Source organism: Oncorhynchus mykiss, chromosome 2 (assembly GCF_013265735.2).
Source record: "Oncorhynchus mykiss isolate Arlee chromosome 2, USDA_OmykA_1.1, whole genome shotgun sequence".
In the NCBI taxonomy this organism is placed as follows: domain Eukaryota; kingdom Metazoa; phylum Chordata; class Actinopteri; order Salmoniformes; family Salmonidae; genus Oncorhynchus; species Oncorhynchus mykiss.
In genome coordinates this window covers 20,337,734-20,357,753 of record NC_048566.1, presented here as the reverse complement: position 1 = coordinate 20,357,753, position 20,020 = coordinate 20,337,734, and the positions used below count along the sequence as shown (strand labels likewise).

General features: G+C 45.3%; 2 protein-coding genes across 2 annotated transcripts; one reads left to right on the top strand and one right to left on the bottom strand.

Moving 5' to 3' along the window:
* Positions 1-755: 755 nt before the first annotated feature.
* lag-3 (lymphocyte activation gene 3) lies at positions 756-3,640 on the top strand. The gene is made up of 8 exons (NM_001195275.1): positions 756-847; positions 1,006-1,138; positions 1,412-1,620; positions 1,865-2,125; positions 2,263-2,568; positions 2,762-3,019; positions 3,305-3,426; positions 3,529-3,640. The coding sequence occupies exons 1-8, from the start codon at positions 802-804 to the stop codon at positions 3,637-3,639; spliced, it is 1,446 nt and encodes a 481-aa protein (NP_001182204.1). The 5' UTR covers positions 756-801; the 3' UTR covers position 3,640.
* Positions 3,641-3,907: 267 nt separating this feature from the next.
* plekhg6 (pleckstrin homology domain containing, family G (with RhoGef domain) member 6) lies at positions 3,908-19,502 on the bottom strand. The gene is made up of 15 exons (XM_036941266.1): positions 18,995-19,502; positions 13,895-14,117; positions 13,545-13,679; positions 13,128-13,265; positions 11,561-11,656; positions 11,302-11,352; positions 10,487-10,636; positions 10,209-10,319; positions 8,737-8,886; positions 8,336-8,473; positions 8,089-8,208; positions 7,673-7,805; positions 7,419-7,534; positions 5,811-7,237; positions 3,908-5,330 (listed from the first exon to the last, which is right to left on the bottom strand). Exons 1-15 carry the CDS (start codon positions 19,012-19,014, stop codon positions 5,120-5,122), a joined length of 3,219 nt encoding a protein of 1,072 aa, XP_036797161.1. The 5' UTR covers positions 19,015-19,502; the 3' UTR covers positions 3,908-5,119.
* Positions 19,503-20,020: the final 518 nt, after the last annotated feature.

Below are 20,020 nucleotides of genomic sequence, written 5' to 3'. Positions count from 1 at the left end.
TGTCCTCCCATGTATGCTGGTGAGCTGGTAACTTACAGCAGTGAGAACTGCATGTTGATCAATGTGGAAGGATACAGTGGTTAGATTGTGCACACTTTCGGCAACCCTGTACTTCCTGTAAGTTCCACTGAGTAGAAATACAATGGATACACTAAATGCAGGGTTCAAATGAATGGGTCACTCTGTCAATGGATATATAAATACTGTGTATTACAGTACTGCATGTTTCTGATGAATGTTTTGTGATACAGTGTTTTTTATACCACTCTGTACCTGTAAGGTAATTAAAGGTAGAAACAGATCAAATTCAACTTTGCAGAACTTGAGCAGAGACGGAGGGGGGGGGGGGGGGGGGGGGGGGGGGGGCGTTGGGGGGAAGGGAGAGAGGGGAGAAAGAGAGGGGTAGAGAGGGGAGAGGGAGAGAGAAAGAGAAGGGGGCAGAGAGAGCAAGAGAGAGAGATGGGGAGGAGAAAGAGAATCCGTGGGAGGGAGCATGTAGGATTCCCTGTTTGTGTGGCTGACAGTTTCCATGTTGCGTCAGTGAGACTGACACAAACCGCATCAAAGACCGCCTCGTTGCTCATGTCACATGACCAGGAGAGGGACTACCTGCTTAGACACCTCCCTCTTCCCTCTTCCCACAACTCACACCTACAGGCCTTTATATACCCAGCCCCAATTGACAGAAAAACACACAACAGAAGAGAGATCAAAGAGGGACACAGATACTAAGCTAGGTTTGCAACAACAATCTGTTGATCAAAACGTCAGAAGGAAGGAGAAAAGAGAAAAGAAGAGACCATGTGGCAGTTTCTCCTCCTCTTGGGAACATCCCTGTTAGTGACAGGTGAGATCTTACAGATGATCTGTAGTCATTGTTTTTTAAATGAAAATGTGTTGCAATTTAAACTGATTTAAAGAAATGTTATGACATGCTTTGATGTGTACTTACGGATGGAGGATTGGGTATGTGTGTGTATTCATACAGTATGTGTATTTGTTCAGGGGGTCGGTGTCAGTGTCTGTCTGAGTATACTGAGATGTTCGCAGAGGCAGGGTCCCAGGCAGTGTTACCCTGCGTGTGTCGCCCTCCCTCCACCTCTGCAGCCGTCGTCCTCTGGAGCAAGGACCTTGAGGGGTACGACTGCCTTTCTCTCGGTCCATGTCTTTCATGCTCTCCTCCTTATTCATCTCTCTCATCCTCTCTGTCTACCTGTGTGACTCCAATATCCTCAAAGATTCCCCTTTTCATCTTTCTCTATCCTGGTCTTTCTTTCTCTTGATCTCTTAATACATTTTTCTGTATTGAAAGTGTTCTATAGGAGAGCATAGCAATGCATTGCCATTGATCTGTATGTCTGTACAATACAAGTGTCATGTTTCAAACTTAGCATCTCTTCCTCTCTCTCAGGACAGTATGGAGAAAGGGAAAGAGTGGACTGGAGCACTGGGGAATAGGAGCTGCCCAGCGTGTTCGATGCCCCCATTCAGAGGTTGGATCTGGTGACTACAGCCTGTACATAAAGGAGGTGAGGGAGGAGGACAGCGGGAATTACACCTGCATGGTGCAGGACGGCGAGAAAATCCTCTCTAAGAGGATCCTCCTCAGGGTCATCAAAGGTAAGGAGCTAAAATAGACAGTAACTTATATGAAATACCCTGTGGACAATTAAATGAACTTTCAGTGATATTTACAGTCATTGTAAAGTGATATTTACAGTTATTTTAAAGTGATATTTACATGCTGTAATAACAAGGTATAACTATATTTATCTGCTGTTTATCATACAGTCACACATATCATAAACCTGTGAATATGATTAACATCTCATTGCTCTTACTTACCCATGTCTTTCTTTCACAGTATCCATCTCCCCACCTGCTCCAGTGGAGGGCAACAAAATGACGATCACTTGCAGTGTCACTCCATGGCCACAGGAGGCGACAGTGAGCTGGATGCTCAACAAGAAGCGAGTTTACCCTGAGAGTGCAGATTACGTCCTTTCAAAGAACCAGGCGAGTGTTTTGGAGAGCAAGGCATCTGCAGGCATGATGGGTAACTGGAGCTGTGTAGTGCATAAAGGGAGGAAACAGGGGAAGGCCACCACGGCCCTGACAGTGAGAGGTGAGGGCTCAGACACGGTGATGTCATGTTTGGAAGGAATAAAACATTCAAATGCAGCTGATATATTGAAGACGTTTCCTATGTCTTTCTCCCTTCTCTCCTATCCATCACCTTCCCCCATCTCTTCTCTCGCTCAGGTATCGTTAACCCCTCCAGTGCCAGTGCCAAGGTGTATGCTGAGGTGGGGTCTGCTGTCACCCTCCCCTGTGTGTTCTCCACTGGACTCACCCCATCAGACACAGCCTGGGAGAGACTGGACACCTCTGGCTCTGTTCTCCCACTCCCACCCTCCTTCAACCTGTCCTCCCTGCTATCCCTCCCTCCATGGGACAGGTCTGTGGGTGTGGGGCAAGTGGGGCAGGGTGACGGGGGCAGGTACAGGTGCTCAGGGACAGTGGAGGGGCAACGGGTAGCAAGGGAGATGCAGCTGGTGACTGCCCAAGGTGAGCCAGGCATAGAAAATGGATGATGGTATGATATTGTAGCAGTCTCCTCATTTGAATGCCTAAAGTGAGTTGCCCCGTTCTGCAAAATGGCAAACATTGAAGGTAAATGTTTGAGATGAGATGGGCAAATGGTGCTTTAGAATTAGCAATCACAATGCTAATGATGATCCTGTGTGTTCGCTCTACTCAGTGCTCAGCAACTCACCGTCTACCCAGAAGGCCCCAGTCTCACTGACCTGTCACCTCAGCGATGCCAGCGAGGTCACTGAATACGAGTGGGTACGAGTGACCTATGACCTCAATGGCACCCAATCAGAGAGCTCCGTCCAGAAAGGAAGGGTCCTGGGAATCAACAAAGTGTCAGACAGGAACTCTGGCGAATGGGCTTGTCGATTCCACGGGAAAGAAGGAGCTCTGGGGAGCGTGACATACCACCTACATCTGATGAGTAAGTCCTATCTGCCTACTTTGATTCACTGTCTATTTGCATGGATCTAGGTAGATGCAGACACAATTCAAATGTAACAAATATCACCAATATGTAAAAAAATTGTCATAATTAGACACAGGGGCGGAAGGTAGACTAGCAGTTAAGAGCGTTGTGCCAGTAACCGAAAGGTCACCTGTTCGAATCCCCAAGCCGACTAGGTGAAAAATCTGTCTAATTGCTCCTGTCTGCTAAATTACTCAACTGTAAACTAGAATCTATCCTTGTTCTGTCTTGGTTGATCAGGTGGTCTGATGGGAGATAATGAGACAGGTTCTTCCAGTAATGTTGCCATGGTAGCCGGCCTGGGTTTCTTCCTCTTGGTGCTGCTGTTGGTCTTGGTGCAGATGTACAGGAACTATCGGAGGGTACGTTCAACTACAGCTGTGTGTGTTTTCCTTAAATCCACGTTGACATGGAAAATACGTTTTTAAAAGGTTTATGTAATAGTCATTTAATCTCCTCTACAGCGCAAGCTGATCCTGCAGTACCCTGCCCTGGAGACCATTGTTCACACCATTGCTAATGAGAGAGAGGACAGAGAGAGGAACAGAGTGAAAGAAGATGAGATCTCCAAATAGAGGAGACTCTGCAATATGACATTTGAAATCATTTGACATGTCTACGATCAGTTGGGAGATTATGTGGTATTTGTACATATTCATTCAGTGCAGACAATTGTAGCAGTTTCTTTCATGTTTTCACCAAAACAAATGTGATTGATATTTTATTTGAAATGTGACTGATTTTGTATATGTATGCCTTATTTTTCACTACCGGCACCTTAACCACCTATTAGACTTTTGTAATATAATGAATCACTGACAATACAATTATCTAAACACTTCATTGGTTTAAATATGTCTCTTTATTACAATATATCAGTATGAATCTCCCCAATGGGTCACAATACCAAATATGCAGTTACTCTTATAAATTAACAACTCAAATGAAGTTCAATGAAACATGTCATTCTATGTATACACAGCATTTCAGTTAACTGACATCACATCAAAAAGTACACTTGTATAAGACAGTACAGGCGTCTACAGATGTAGGATCTTAATAATGCTACAGCTACAGGATTTAAACATGTAGTTCATAGTGCTTGTATAAGACAGTACAGGCGTCTACAGATGTAGGATCTTAATAATGCTACAGCTACAGGATATGAACATGTAGTTCATAGTGCTTGTATAAGACAGTACAGGCGTCTACAGATGTAGGATCTTAATAATGCTACAGCTACAGGATATGAACATGTAGTTCATAGTGCTTGTATAAGACAGTACAGGCGTCTACAGATGTAGGATCTTAATAATGCTACAGCTACAGGATATGAACATGTAGTCCATAGTGCTTGTATAAGACAGTACAGGCGTCTACAGATGTAGGATCTTAATAATGCTACAGCTACAGGATTTAAACATGTAGTTCATAGTGCTTGTATAAGACAGTACAGGCGTCTACAGATGTAGGATCTTAATAATGCTACAGCAACAGGATATGAACATGTAGTCCATAGTGCTTGTATAAGACAGTACAGGCGTCTACAGATGTAGGATCTTAATAATGCTACAGCTACAGGATTTGAACATGTAGTTCATAATGTTGCTTGATCAGCCAAAAGTAGGCTACATGAAAAGTGCAATACTGTTAATATAACAGTGTGTTGGTGTGGGTTTTCAGTACATTTATGTAAATCACAAAGCTCATCTGCATTTCCTGCGATGCAGGAAAAACCTCAGCAACAAAAGAGGGATCAAATGAAGATCCTACATCTGTAGCTCTAACAATATTATGCAGGTTGAAGAAAATGATTCTGATGTTCACTCAGACTCATAATCACAAACTCCAAATCACTCACAAACGTTCCATGCAACAAACTGAAATCAAACATTTGGTGTCAATCAGCTCACTCAATCAACATCTTGCTGTGGAAAAGTATCACGTTGTTATATGTCTACTCCGGCACAGTGAAAATCTCAAATGACATATTATTCCCCATGAAGTGCAGATAAAGTCTTGGAGAATGAAGGGCTCCCAGTAGCCTATGCAGAACTACACCTGACTAATCGTCCCGTCCTCATGCGTGCCGATTCGCTGGATGTCTCTCAACGTCAAAGTTTGGCTGAGCCCCAACGCAGCCACTTCCCACCACTCCTCATCAACACCAACGCCACTGTCCTCTGGGGTCAGCTGATCCAGGACCTCATCGGCTTCAAAGCCCCAGCCTGGCCAATCAACGCTGGTGCCATCAGGGAAGGCGGGGCTAGAAGAGAGAGGGGAAAAAACTTTTACAATGGAGATAAACTTGTTGGATTGCAAATAGCTTAGTCACAAGATTTGTTTCTGCTTTAGTCTACTTCCATGTTGTTCACTGGAATGTTTGGCGTGACATTAACAAAGTAGTTGGCTAAAGTGGACACCAATCTGGTGATCAGGCTAGATTGGTTATGATGACGTGGTTGTCATGGCATGAAACATGGTTACGGGTGGCATGTCATGGTTATGACAGTAAATGCAACTTCCAAGAATAACGATTTGAACATAGTGATCCTACACTACATGGTAATCAGCCCAGTAGGTAGAGTGATAAAATAACCCAGAATAAAACTGTTCCATAGTGGTCATCAGCCACCCACACCTACCTGACTGAGTCATTTCAATAGATGAATCTTCAAACTGATCATGCATACTTTGAAGACGTTCTTTTCTTTTATTTCCAACTGAGGTTTGATGTAAAACTCACCTGCTCTTCTTCTCCTCCTCCACATCTCCGTCCACCCTCTCCTCTATCCATCCCTGACTGACACTGGGGGCCAGCCGTCTGACCAGCTCCACCTCTTCCCACTCAGTCTCTCTATCCCCTTCACTGGGCGACTGGGACGTAGTGGTGGAGAAAGACGGAGAAGGAGGAAGAGCCCATGTTCTGAAGGTTGGAGATGTTCCCTTTCCCTCTCTTCTCCCTCTGTCCTTTCTTCTCTCCTTGGCCCGGTTCAAAATGCTCTCCAGAGGGGAGGGGTGCAAGTATGGATCCAACCCAGGAGGGGGAGAGTGGGCTATTCGCGTGTTGGAGGGCTTGGCTGAGATCAGAAGAGAACTATATCCTTCTTGGAGGATGATATCTGGTATGGACACGCTTCGCTGAATCTTCAACTTGGGCCTTTTTGGGGTGTTTTCTTTTTCTTCTGGGATGTCTTTGGGCAGCTCGTGCTCAGAGAAAGCGGGGGGCTCTGGGGAGAACTCTCTCTCTGCAGGCATGTCCCAGAACACCCCTCCGTTCATCTTTAAGGACCCCAGCTTGAGGACCAGGTGAGAGTCAGCGCTCTGTCCGGAGGAACCTGAGTTGTGTTGGTAGGAACCTCTGAGTTTCTGTTTGCAGTCTGAGTCAGAGTTGGAGGAAGAGTTTGTGCGTGGTGCAGACTGGGCCATCCCAGAGCTGTCAGACCCACTTTGTGACATCTGAGGGGTAGCAGTCTGCTCAGTGTTTATTGGTCTTCTCCTGCGTAACCGTGGTGAATTCAACTTCCGAGAAAACCTCCATGATTCCGCTAAAGCCTCCTCCTCTCCTGATTGGGTGAGCCACGAGTTCCTCATGGCTTGTTGCTCTACTGACTGGGGGGCAGAATTCCTCCGTGTGGATGTGGCTCGTCCTCCCTGTGAGAGCAATCCTTGGGATTCCATTTGACAAATAGCGATATAATCTTTTCGATTGTTTTCCCTGCATGGAGAAAGTGGGAAAGTGCTGGATTGGTGTCGTGGGTAGTCTATGTCATAGTCTATGTCAGGATATCTGCCTAGCAACAGGTTGTGCGGGCCGTTGGGTTTGGGTTGAGGTTGGAAGAATGATTGGTTATGAATGTCACTGAGCTTGCGTGGTTGTCCTGGTAACATTGCATCTTTATAGTCCACTGGTTCCTGAGTTTGTTGTTCCGCCTCCGTTGCTATGGACACCAATGTTCCATTCACTGATTGGATGAGGAGTTCCTCAACAGGTTTCACCTCCAAAGAGGAAGTGATCTCTGCTTCTGATTGGTCAGGAGGCTGATCAACTGATTCCTCAATGGTCATCTTGGGCTCTGTAGGGGGTGTGGCTTGTTCCTGAAGCTGTAGGTCTCTCTGTTTGGTCTGCAGTCGTCTGCTGGCCTCTGTCTCTCTCAGGCCCTGCAGTGTTTCCTGTCAATGAATGGAAGAAAGAAAGAGGGATTAGAGGAGAGCATCGATATCACTGTATGTTACACATTATGTACATTGTACAGCTAATCATTCATTCATTGATGTAATACTAAAGAGAATAAAATGTAACTACAATAAATCATGTCATTACCACTTTAGTCAGTATTTTCTGTCTGTTTACCTGTGCCTCGTGGATGGTGAAGACCCATGTAGAGCAGCTCTCTGGGCTGGAGGTGGAGAAGGTGTAGACATTCGCCGCACAGCCCAGAACACTCACCTCCACCACCACAAATGAACCTGGGAGATGGAGAGAGGGAGAGATAAAGAGAGAACTGTCATTTAAAACTCTACAACTGGTCTCTGTAGCAAGAGACAGAGCAACGTTTCCTCTTTCCACTTCTAGGATATGTACTGTTGGTCATTGACTGTACTCACAGCCATCTTTGAGTGTGTCACAGCGTGTTCTATCCAGGGCCAGTGGGGGGCGAACTACCTTCAGTCTCTCTGCCTTCTTCTGGACCTTGGTCACCAGCAGCACGTCAGAGAAGAGCAGGGCTGTCACCTCCAGCTTCACCACATAACAGTCGCAACAAGCCCAAAGAAACATGACATCTATATTTTACATGTTAGTCATTTAGCAGATGCTCGTATCCAGAGCAACTTACAGTTAGTGCATTCAGCTTAAGATAGCAAGGTGAGACAACCACATATCACAGTCGTAGTAAATACATTTTTTCTCAAAGTAGTTATCATCAAAGTCCGTGCTAATGAGATATTAATATTAGGAAGAATCCTCTACATGGAAGTCAATGTTTCAATGGAACAGAGTGAGATTCTGTCACTCAACCTACCTTGTGATCCTTCCTTCCTCTGATCTTCAGGGTCTCCTCCAATAGCAGCTTGCGTATGACCCCAGGACCCACCCCTCTGACAGGGCACGTCAAATCAAAACTGCATAACTCTCTGACATGCTGTGGATGACATTAACATTGACTACTCACTGTCTGCGTCACACATTACAGTATCTATATCATTTTTTAAGATTGGTGTAGTTTCCTATCCTATACTCTGTTCCTAGCTTTTTCTTCTCTCTTTTACCTTTTCGATTTCCTCATTCATCCCCTCCATCACATCATATCCCTCTATCTTCTGGGCAGAAAGCGAGAGGGCCTGCTCATCATCCTTAAGCCTCAAGTAGTCATTGATGCTGTGCAGAAAGCCATTTACACAGGCCAACTGGAGGAGAGACAGAGGGGGGGGGGGGAGAGAGAGAGAGAGAGCGAGTGAGAGAGAAAAACAGAGAGAGGGATAGAGTGTGTGGGATAGAGAGATTTCTTTAATTTGCCTTTTCATCTATTACTAGTAGAGGCAATTAGCGATTAGCTAGTAAGAAAATGGCGCTGGAACGCGTAACTTCCTTTTCTAATGAACATGATCAGCCTCAGGCCTGACAAACTGAATAAAAAGGCCTTGATTGAAAAGGACAGCTCTTCACTCACCATGCCCCTGAGTGTGTGCTGAGTGTGGGGAGCCTGGGTGGTCTTGAGGACAGCCTTCAGCAGCAGGGGGTACTTGGTGATCCTCTGGATGGGTTTGGCCTGCATGTCTCCCAGACGCATCCGCTCACACTGGGGGTGTGCTTCCACCCACTATGGACACAGAGAATAACATTATTTTGTGTCTTCTAGTAGTCTCTCTAGACCTTATACCCAAAGTTATGGCCTCGGTAGAACTCATGTAAATACAGTGTTGTTACTGTGTATGAAATATTATTGCTACATGGTACTGGACAAATTCAAAGGCTTGAAAAACTCATAATGGAGATTCTTTGAACAAGCTGTAAAAGTGCTTAGACAGCAAAAAACAGCCCAAAACACGTTCTAATCTTTAAGAAGACAATGTGCAGGCTAGGCTCTGAGTCATTAGGTCAGAGCGTTGGTGGTACAAGTGTTTGGCCTTTAGGATATTACTAATAACAGAAGGCCTGGATATGGTGATCATCAAAACCACTAGAACATGATCAATAACAGAAGAAGTTCTGTGGATGCTATGACTCAATTCACTGATGTTCCAGACTGTGTTACCGTAATGAAGGGTAGTTTGGAGAACCATGTGTGTGACGCAGAGTGACTTTGGGTGAGAGTGAAAGGGTGTGCATGCAATATGTAAACAAGAAGGGGGCTTGTGTATGAAGTGGTGTGTGTGTGTGTTTGTTTCCGTCTCCCATTCCATGTACCATAATGCTGCTATTGGCAAGGACATTCTCACCTTTACTGTTAAGGAAAGTTCTACCAACAAAATACAACCTAGCTCTCTGGTACCCTGCAAACCATGATCCCTTCTGTGTTTTCCACCCTGAGGTCTGAGGTCTGTATCACATGTTGTTAATGCTTTCTGTTCATACTGAGACATGACCTAGACATGACCGCCTTGTTGACCTGGTGGCTACGGAGGTGAGACAAGTGGAGTCACCAACTGAACACATACACAAACATTCCCTTTGAAGAGGAGCCTGGTTTGATGTTGATGATCATGTGTTTTCTTGTCTGCTGAATAAGCCAGATATTGTTGTTGTGGGGGAGGCCAGAGGGAGGGGCTGATTCTGGAGGTGGGCTGCTCATTGGACTACTACATGGAGCAGTCCTTTTCTGACAAGCTGCTTAAATACCAGCCCCTCATGTCACTCCTGAACAGCCTCATAACAGTGCATGCTTGCTACGGTGATATTGGGTAGTCTCTGCCATGTTCACAGGCTGACAGTACCTGGACTTCAGATAGCAGGCCTACATAAGACAAAGCTGATAGCGAGGTACTGCTCTGTGTCAGCAGTCATGGACAGCCTTTCTGAAGAAGGTGCTATCTGTTTCCCTGTGTCCAGGTATCCTTGTCCTGAGATGTTTATATGAATTATGATTTGTGGATTCAAATAAAGTATAAAAAATGTGTTTGTGTGTGCGTGTGTTTAACTCACCATTAAGTAGGTGTGGAAGTGCAGGTTGGTGTCTGTCAGTTTGCTCGTAATGTCCACTGTGCTCTCCTCCTTACAACAGTAGTGCAGATAGGGGGAGAAACGCTCAGGGAACTACAGACAGAGGGTGGGGATGGGATTAGACAAAGATTGCTGTAAACAAACATGTTTTAAACCCATGACCCGTGTTTCCATTCCTTCCTTTCACCCCCGTTTGACCCTCATACTTTCATCCCATATGTGAACCTGATTCTAGATCTGATTGACAGTCAGTACTGTACCTGCAGGCATCCAGCCTCTAACCCCATGGGGTCAAAGGGCTTCCCCGTCCTGCGGACTTCCTGTAACATGGGATACATCACTTCCTGCCAGAAGAGCCGGTGGGCGCTGAGGATGAAGGGAAGGTTGGAGAAGAGGCTCTCAGGTGTCACCTGAAGAAGAGAGGGACAGGAAAAAGAGAGTGATGATACTGCTTTCTTGATTTTAAACCTATAATCTACCCCACACCTCTTGTCATTATGTGTTGAAGTTTGTGTTTGTCTAAAGTCAATAAAAATATATGATTGTGATAAAAAAAGATGAAGAGGGTAATTGTTTGACAAAGCTGCAGTGTCTAGCTGAAGAACTCTGCTGAACTCACTCCCCCACATTCTCAGATACTTTCCACATTCTCAGCAGGAATTATCTAACATACTGTTATGTAGCTGAATGTTCCATCTGCCCTGGTGTGTTCTGTGTCAGATAGAGCAGATGTTCTCAGTGTGTTAGTATGTCAGCTCAGCAGTATGTACTGTATGTACAGTATGTTGTACTACAGCAGTCGGTTTCAACTAGGCCCAAGGGCCTGCCCTTGAACTGTATACTGGTTTTAAATTCAACCAAAGGTCAAAGTCATTCATGAAAACACACACACACCTGAACCCAGTCAGATCATGCAAGATCCAGCTCAAAAGCACATGCTTAGTTCATTGCAACACATCTATTTGAGTGGTCAGCCGGGAAACACAGATGGGCCCAAAGACCAGAGAGTGAGTTCTGGAGAAAATGTCCCCTGCAGAAAACCCTGTGAATGAGAACCCAGCTCATATAGACTGACCTCTAAGAGGAATCCATGCTGGTGCAGGTGGGTAAGAGCTGCCATCACCAACTGAGAAGCATAATGACACAAACAAACACGGACATTGAAAAATGACATTGCAATAAAAGATGCTATACAGATAACAGTAACTATTATCATATTTCTATTATGAATAGTCACTGGTTGTTATGGACACATCACTGAAAGACATTGATACGTTTTCAGTAATGAGAGTAATGAGAGTAATGAGAGCAGGGTGTCTGTCTGTCTGTCTTACATCAGTGACAACAGTGAGCTTGTTGATGTAGGTGAGCTCAGTGTGGACCAACTCCCACAGCGCCTCCTGTTGGTGCCTCTGGGTCTTACACATCATCTGATCAGAGAGAGGGAGGGAGAGGGAAAGGAATGAAGGGGGATGGAAGTGGGGAGGAAGGGGAGGGTGGAAGAAAAATGTATGTTGTAAAAGGTAGGGGGAGAGAGAGGGTGGGAGAAAGAGATATGTTGTAAAAGATAGGGAGAGATAGAGGGGGTGGGAGAAAGAGATATGTTGTAAAAGGTAGGGAGAGAGAGAGAAAGAGAGAAAGAGAGAGAGAGAGGGGGTGGGAGAAGGAGATATGTTGTCAAAGGTAGGGAGAGATAGAGAGGGTGGGAGAAAGAGATATATTGTAAAAGGGAGGGAGAGAGAGAGAGGGTGGGAGAAAGAGATATATTGTAAAAGGGAGGGAGAGAGAGAGAGGGTGGGAGAAAGAGATATATTGTAAAAGGGAGGGAGAGAGAGAGAGAGAGAGAGAGGGTGGGAGAAAGAGATATGTTGTAAAAGGTAGGGGGAGAGAGAGAGAGAGAGAGAGAGAGAGAGAGAGAGAGAGAGGGGGTGGGTGGGTGGGTGGGAGAAAGATATATATTGTAAAAGGGAGGGAGAGAGAGCGAGAGAGAGAGGTGGGGAGAGAGAGAGATGTTGTAAAAGGTAGAGAGAGAGAGAGAGAGAGAGAGAGAGAGAGAGAGAGAGAGAGAGAGAGAGAGAGAGGGTGGGAGAAAGAGATATGTTGTAAAAGGTAGGGAGAGAGAGAGAGAGGGAGAGAGAGATATGTTGTAAAGGGTAGGGAGAGAGAGAGAGAGAGAGAGAGAGAGAGGTATGTTGTAAAAGGTAGGGAGAGAGAGAGAGGGAGAGAGAGAGGGTGGGAGAAGGAGATATATTGTAAAAGGTAGGGAGAGAGAGAGGGGGGGGTGGGAGAAAGAGATATGTTGTAAAAGGTAGGGAGAGAGAGAGAGAGACAGAGAGAGACAGAGAGAGAGGGGGAGAGAGAGAGAGGGTGGGAGAAAGAGATATGTTGTAAAATGTAGGGAGAGGGAGAGAGAGAGAGAGAGAAGGAGAGAGAGAGGGTGGGAGAAGGAGATATATTGTAAAAGGTAGGGAGAGAGAGAGAGAGAGAGAGAAGGAGAGAGAGAGGGTGGGAGAAGGAGATATATTGTAAAAGGTAGGGAGAGAGAGAGGGGGGGGGGGTGGGAGAAAGAGATATGTTGTAAAAGGTAGGGAGGGAGAGAGAGGGAGAGGGAGAGAGAGATGGGGGGTGGGAGAAGGAGATATATTGTAAAAGGTAGGGAGAGAGAGAGAGAGAGAAGGGGGGTGGGAGAAAGAGATATGTTGTAAAAGGTAGGGAGAGAGAGAGAGAGAGATATTGTAAAAGGTAGGGAGAGAGAGAGAGAGAGAGGGTGGGAGAAAGAGATATGTTGTAAAAGGTAGGGAGAGAGAGAGATATGTTGTAAAAGGTAGGGAGAGATCATTCATATTAACTAGATAATATGCCCATCATGACTTGCATTGGTCAGAAGGTAAATCTGGTTACCGAGTGATTGTGTACTATATCAGTCCAGTTGTTCTCCAGTGTGGCTCCTGTCCCCTCCTCCCCCCAGCTCCAGTTCAGACATACTGGTACTGGGAACGCCTCCAGAGTCCGCTTCAGAGCATCCAACTGCCCTGCGCCCTGACAGAGAGAAAGAGAGAGGGGGAGAGATAATATGTATATTATATATATTATATACACACACATATATACATATATTCCACCAAAGTATCATCAAAACGAGTTAGAAATGGGCCCATAGCAGATATGCTTGAGTGAACAATTGTAGTGTGCATTTGCGGAACTCTTATTTTCAGCAAGTATGTGGACAGTGGCACTGGCTGTGCATGTCTGTGCACGTGCATGTCAAGGTGTATTCATGTGTGTAGAGGACGAGTTAAGTGCGTGGGAGGAAAGTACCTCAGGCATGGGGCTCTTTTCAGTCGCTCCCTGGCTGAACAGGACCTGTCTCAGTGCTGCTCGGGGTTTGAAACTTCCAGACGCTCCCTTACTCACCGTGGTATAGTCCGCCACCACTTTCTGCTTCAGCTTCCTCTGAAAATGATGGAGAATATAATGTAAATATACAGTTTGTGTCTGCTGTGGTAGCCTAAATATTAGGAAGTCCACATAGCCTTCTGGTTGGCTGGGTGAAGTTTCTACCATTTGGCTTCAGGACGTAGATTAAGTGTCTTGGGGGCCTGAAGTTTAGGATTGATTTCGAACTGATCTTGCATCTACAAATGGAAGCTGAAGTTCATAGCCCTCACATGGTATCCCACAGTATTGAATCTGCGTTTGTCTGCTGACACCCTGTGGTTGGTAGCTGTCTCTGCAGCCAGACTTAGTCCATCTGTCACGCCCGCCTCTCTCTCCACCTCCCTCTGTCTCTCCCCCTCTCCTCCATTCCTCCACTGCTCCACCACTTCCTCTGGCTGAGTCACATCACCTCCCCTTCCTTCGTTGAAAGAGGTTGTTGCTTTTGAGGAAAGGCTGAAGAGATAAGAGAGCATAAACACAATGTTGGCCTAATGCTTGGGGCCTACAGAGAGAGAGATGGATGGAGAGAAGCAGAGGGAGAGATGGAGGGAGAGACGCAGAGGGAGAGATGGAGGGAGAGATGCAGAGGGAGAGATGGAGGGAGAAACAGAGGGTGAGAGGGAGGGAGAGAAGCAGAGGGAGAGATGGAGGGAGAGATGCAGAGGGAGCGATGGAGGGAGAGAAAGAGGGTGAGAGGGAGGGAGAGACAGAGGTTGAGAGGGAGGGAGGGATGCAGAGGGAGAAAGGGTGGTAGTAGAAAGGAGACTAGGCAGAGCATGGGATTACTATGTATTTAATTTAAAAGAGAACGTATTCTTAATGATTGACCTGGTTAATAAAGGTTAGATACTTAAATGAACAAGGCACCAATGGGGGGGGGGGGGGGGGGTCCAATACGGGGAAATTAAACTTGAGGAACTAAGAAGGACAGAGGAACTTACATTTCGAACAAAACACACACATCGATACCTCCCATTTAGCATGAGCGCAGTAAATAAAACCAAAACATGGGCTGCAGAATGTAAACCGCTACAGGCCATTGAAACACAATGTAGTGACAAGGTATTGTGGCCTTAATACCACTTTGTTTCTGCCTCAGTCAAGCTGTTATGATCTTGCCAAAACTCTATAATGATGATGACAATGATTACCCCAATGCAATAATGAATGCATTGTCAGGTACACAGGCTAGCAGTAAGGAGGAAATAACAGAGATGCCAGGAATAGCCTCAGTGAAACAAGGTGAAGAACTCTAGACAATCTGACACTGGTAGAGTCACAGGGCTCTCAGCTTTAGTTACAGTATGACCAAGGTGAAGAACTCTAGACAATCTGACACTGGTAGAGTCACAGGGCTCTCAGCTTTAGTTACAGTATGACCAAGGTGAAACCTCAAAAACAACTTTATGTCCTCTAAGGGCTTTGGGTTACATAGCAAAAATGTACCTTGAGTTCCCAGCCATACATCCATCACACCAAAGACATCAACCTACAGTAATCTAGAGCAGTGTTTCCCAAACTGGGTCCTGGGGCCCTCCCTGGGTGCATGTTTTGTTTTTTACCCTAGCACTACACAGCTGATTCAAATAACCAACTCATTGTCAGCTGTGGGTAAAAACCAAAACGTGCATCCAGGGGGGGCCCAGGACTGAGTTTGGGAAACCCCAATCTAGAGCTTTAAAGCAGTGAATAATGCACATGATACGATATACACACACACTGCATACTTTCAGAGAGCGTAACTAGTCTCTCTCACACATTCAAACACAATCCCGTTGTTGTCTTAGCTCTCCTGATCAACACCTGTGATTGCTTTATGCCTCTCTCTAATGTCAATATTCCTTGTCTACTGCTGTCTTGGCTAGTTCTTATTGTTTTATTTCACTGTAGAGCCCTCAGTCCTGCACAACATGCCTTAGATAGCTCTTTTTTCTCACCCCCCACACATGCGGAGACCTCACCTGTCTCACCTCACCTGTCTCACCTCACCTGGCTCACCTCACCTGGCTCACCTCACCTGGCTCACCTCACCTGGCTCACCTCACCTGGCTTAACTGGTGCCTCCACTTTACCTCCACTGTACTCACATCCTACCATACCATTGTCTGTACATTATGCCCTGAATCTATTCTACCACACCCAGAAATCTGCTCCTTTTATTCTCTGTCCCCAGCGCACTACACTAGACTATCCTACTCCTCCTCTGTTCCTCTGGTGATGTAGAGGTTAACACCTGTAGCCTCCTGTTCCACTCCTATTCCCCAGGCGCTATCATTTGTTGACTTCTCTAATCGTAAAAGCCTTGGTTACATGCATGTTAACATCAGAAGCCTCCTCCCTAAGTTTGTTTTACTCACTGCTTTAGCACACTCTGCCAAACCTGATGTCCTTGCCGTGTCTAAATCCTGGCTTAGGAAGGCCACCAAAAATTCTGAAATTTCCATCCCCAACTACAACATTTTCCACCAAGATAGAACTGCCAAAGGGGGAGGAGTTGCAATCTACTGCAGAGATAGCCTGCAGAGTTCTGTCATGCTATCCATGCTATTCCCCCCATTAATTGCCCCCCATTTATCTTCAGAGTTTGTACTGTTAGGTGACCTAAACTGGGATATGCTTAACACCCCGGCCACCCCACAATCTAAGCTGGATGCCCTCAATCTCACACAAATTATCAAGGAACCTACCAGGTACAACCCTAAATCCATAAACACGGGCACCCTAATAGATATCATCCTGACCAACTTGCCCTCTAAATACACCTCTGCTGTCTTCAACCAGGATCTCAGCGATCACTGCCTCCTTGCCTGCGTCTGTAATGGGTCCGCGGTCAAACGACCACCCCTCATCACTGTCAAACCCTCCCTAAAACACTTCAGCGAGCAGGCCTTTCTAATCGACCTGGCCCGGGTATCCTGGAAGGATATTGACCTCATTCCGTCAGTAGAGGATGCCTGGTTATTCTTTAAAAGTGCTTTCCTCACAATCTTAAATAAGCATGTCCCATCCAAAATTGTTTTAATTGAGAACAGATATTGGTTCACTCCAAACTTGACTGCCCTTGACCAGCACAAAAACATCCTGTGGCGTACTGCATTAGCATCGAATAGCCCCCGAGATATGCAACTTTTCAGGGAAGTTAGGAACCAATATACACAGGCAGTCAGGAAAGCAAAGGCTAGGTTTTTCAAACAGAAATTTGCATCCTGCAGCACAAACTCAAAAAAGTTCAGGGATACTGTAAAGTCCATGGAGAATAAGAGCACCTCCTCCCAGCTGCCCACTGCACTGAGGCTAGGAAACACTGTCACCACCGATAAATATACGATAATCGAGAATTTCAATAAGCATTTTTCTACAGCTGGCCATGCTTTACTCCTGGCTACCCCTACCCTGGTCAACAGCTCTGCACCCCCCACAGCAACTTTCCCAAGCCTCCCCATTTCTCCTTCACCCAAATTCCATGTGTAACTCTGTGTTGTTGTTTGTGTCACACTGCTTTGCTTTCTCTTGGCCAGGTCGCAGTTATAAATGAGAACTTGTTCTCAACTAGGTTTTCTGGTTAAATAAAGGTGAAATACATTTTTTTTTTAACACAGTGACCAAAGAAGTGCCAGACGTATACAAAATGGTGTCGTCTGCATAGAGGTGGATCAGGGAATCACCTGCAGCAAGAGCAACATCATTGATGTATACAGAGAAAAGAGTCGGCCCAAGAATTAAACCCTGTGGCACCCCCATAGAGACTGCCAGAGGTCCAGACAACAGGCCCTCCGATTTGACACACTGAACTCTAACTGTCTGTAACAGTTTGGGTCTAGAGTGTCTCCCCCTTTGAAGAGGGGGATGACCGCGGAAGCTTTCCAATCTTTAGGGATCTCAGGCGATACGAAAGAGAGGTTGAACAGGCTAGTAATAGGGGTTGCAACAATTGCGGTGGATCATTTTAAAAGAGAGGGTCCAGATTGTCTAGCCCAGCTGATTTGTAGGTGTCCAGATTTTACTCTGGACTGTTCTGACCTAGAATATGTGGACAACTACAAATACCTAGGAATCTGGTTAGACTGTAAACTCTCCTTCCAGACTCACATTAAGCAACTCCAATCCAAAATCAAATCTAGAATTGGCTTCCTATTTCGCAACAAAGCATCCTTTACTCATGCTGCCAAACATACCCTCGTAAAACTGACTATCCTACCGATCCTTGACTTCGGCGATGCCATTTACAAAATAGCCTCCAATACTCTACTCAGCAAATTGAATGTAGTCTATCACAGTGCCATCCATTTAGTCACCAAAGCCCGTTATACCACCCACCACTGTGACCTGTATGCTCTCGTTGGCTGGCCCTCGCTTCATATTCGTCGTCAAACCCACTGACTCCAGGTCATCTATAAGTCTATGCTAGGTAACGCTCCACCTTATCTCAGCTCAATGGTCACGATAACAACACGCGCTCCAATAGGTATATTTCACTGGTTACCCCCAAAGCCAACTCCCCCTTTGGCCGCCTTTCCTTCCAGTTCTCAGCTGCCAATGACGGGAACAAATTGCAAAAATAACTGAAACTGGAGACTTATATTTCCCTCAGTAACCGATCGCTGCAGCTGTACATAGCCCATCTGTAAATAGCCCACTCAACCTACCTACCTCATCCCCATATTGTTTTTATTTACTTTCTGCTCTTTTGCACACCGGTATTTCAACCTGCACATCATCATCTGCTCATCTATCACTCCAGTGTAAATTTGCTAAACTGTAATTACTTCGCCACCATGGCCTATTTATTGCCTTACCTCCCTAATCTTACTACATTTGCACACACTGTATATAGATATTTCTATTGTGTTATTGACTGTACGTTTGTTTATCCCATGTGTAACTCTGTTGTTGTTTTTGTCGCACTGCTTTGCTTTATCTTGGCCAGGTTGTAAATTAGAACTTGAGGTTGTAAATGAGAACTTGTTCTCAACTGGCCTTCCTGGTTAAATAAAGGTGAAATAAAAAAACTATTTTAAACTACGTTACCACCTGTTTACATCCACTATATCTCAATCCATTAATGCTGGTGACTTCAAGTATCATTGAAACACAATTGTCTTTTTGGGTTGACACCTGTTGGTCTGTGTTAGTTCTGAGGGGAACCGCAAATCAACACAGCACATTAAACGAACACATTACAACACAGTATAAGTATACTGATTATTATACAAAGAAGAAGCGTCAGATTGTCAAGGCATTGATTGAGTGTAATAATCAAAGATACAATGTCCCAGATTGTGCCTTCACAAGTCTACTTCTGCGGTAATAAAATAAAGTCAATTCATTACCTGGCTTCGGTTGGATCCATCTTGATTCAGACAGTCATCTTTCTTTTCTGTTGGCTCTCTCACTCTTTCTCTCTTTGATTCAGTCCCTCCCTATCCTGCCTCCTTCCCTCCCTTTCTCTAGCACCCCTGCCCTCTAACTGGCCTGACAAGAACAACTGGATTCCTAAAATAACTCATCTGCACTACGGCCTAGTTAATGTGTAGCAGTGGTGTTTGTTATGAGGGTGGCGCTGATTCATTTCTTTTGACTAGATGGTTTGTGTTGTTTCATATCGATCAGTGATATTGATCATTCTGAGGTGGTAATAGTTCTACAGGAAGTGATCATGTCCTCTAAAACCCTGTCTGAGGAGTCTCTACCTAGAGAGACGTGAAGAGCACCGCCTATAAGGGTTAGAAAACAGAGGGAGACAGAATGGTAGTTGACTGAGGAACGAGGTGATTGAAAAACAGGATAACTGTCAAATGACAGACAGATCAGCAGACATGTAGAGAGGACGTGGGAAGGGAAGTGGAAAAGGTTAGAGAGGGGATGTGGCGACAGATGAAGAGAGAGGGAGGGAGAGAGGGGACAGGGTAACGATAAAAAGAGAGCCAAAGACAGAGAGGGAGCGTGAGAAGTATAGTTTAATAAGTTAATGCTAAGTCGAGGAATGCAGAGACTACATACCAGAAGTTATACACACCATTACACCGTCATACACACACAGACCACACAGCCAGACATGCAATTAATGAGCAAGAAAACAAAGCTATACATCATGTATGCTGCAGTCATACACTGAATAGAACAGTAGCTAACACTTACAGTCATACACTGAATAGAACAGTAGCTAACACTTACAGTCATACACCGAATAGAACAGTAGCTAACACTTACAGTCATACACTGAATAGAACAGTAGCTAACACTTACAGTCATACACCGAATAGAACAGTAGCTAACACTTACAGTCATACACTGAATAGAACAGTAGCTAACACTTACAGTCATACACTGAATAGAACAGTAGCTAACACTTACAG

What these genes read in the sequence shown, in the direction of transcription:
- lag-3 (NM_001195275.1), top strand. Translation starts at nt 802, where the DNA reads ATGTGGCAGTTTCTCCTCCTCTTGGGAACATCCCTGTTAGTGACAG. An exon ending in CACGGCCCTGACAGTGAGAG is followed by an intron (nt 2,126 to 2,262) that starts GTGAGGGCTCAG and finishes TCTCTCGCTCAG; the next exon opens with GTATCGTTAACCCCTCCAGT. An exon ending in GCAGCTGGTGACTGCCCAAG is followed by an intron (nt 2,569 to 2,761) that starts GTGAGCCAGGCA and finishes CGCTCTACTCAG; the next exon opens with TGCTCAGCAACTCACCGTCT.
- plekhg6 (XM_036941266.1), bottom strand. Translation starts at nt 19,014, where the DNA reads ATGGATCCAACCGAAGCCAG. An exon ending in TAGAGGCTGGATGCCTGCAG is followed by an intron (nt 10,320 to 10,486) that starts GTACAGTACTGA and finishes CTCTGTCTGTAG; the next exon opens with TTCCCTGAGCGTTTCTCCCC. An exon ending in TGACACACTCAAAGATGGCT is followed by an intron (nt 7,535 to 7,672) that starts GTGAGTACAGTC and finishes TCCATCTCCCAG; the next exon opens with GTTCATTTGTGGTGGTGGAG.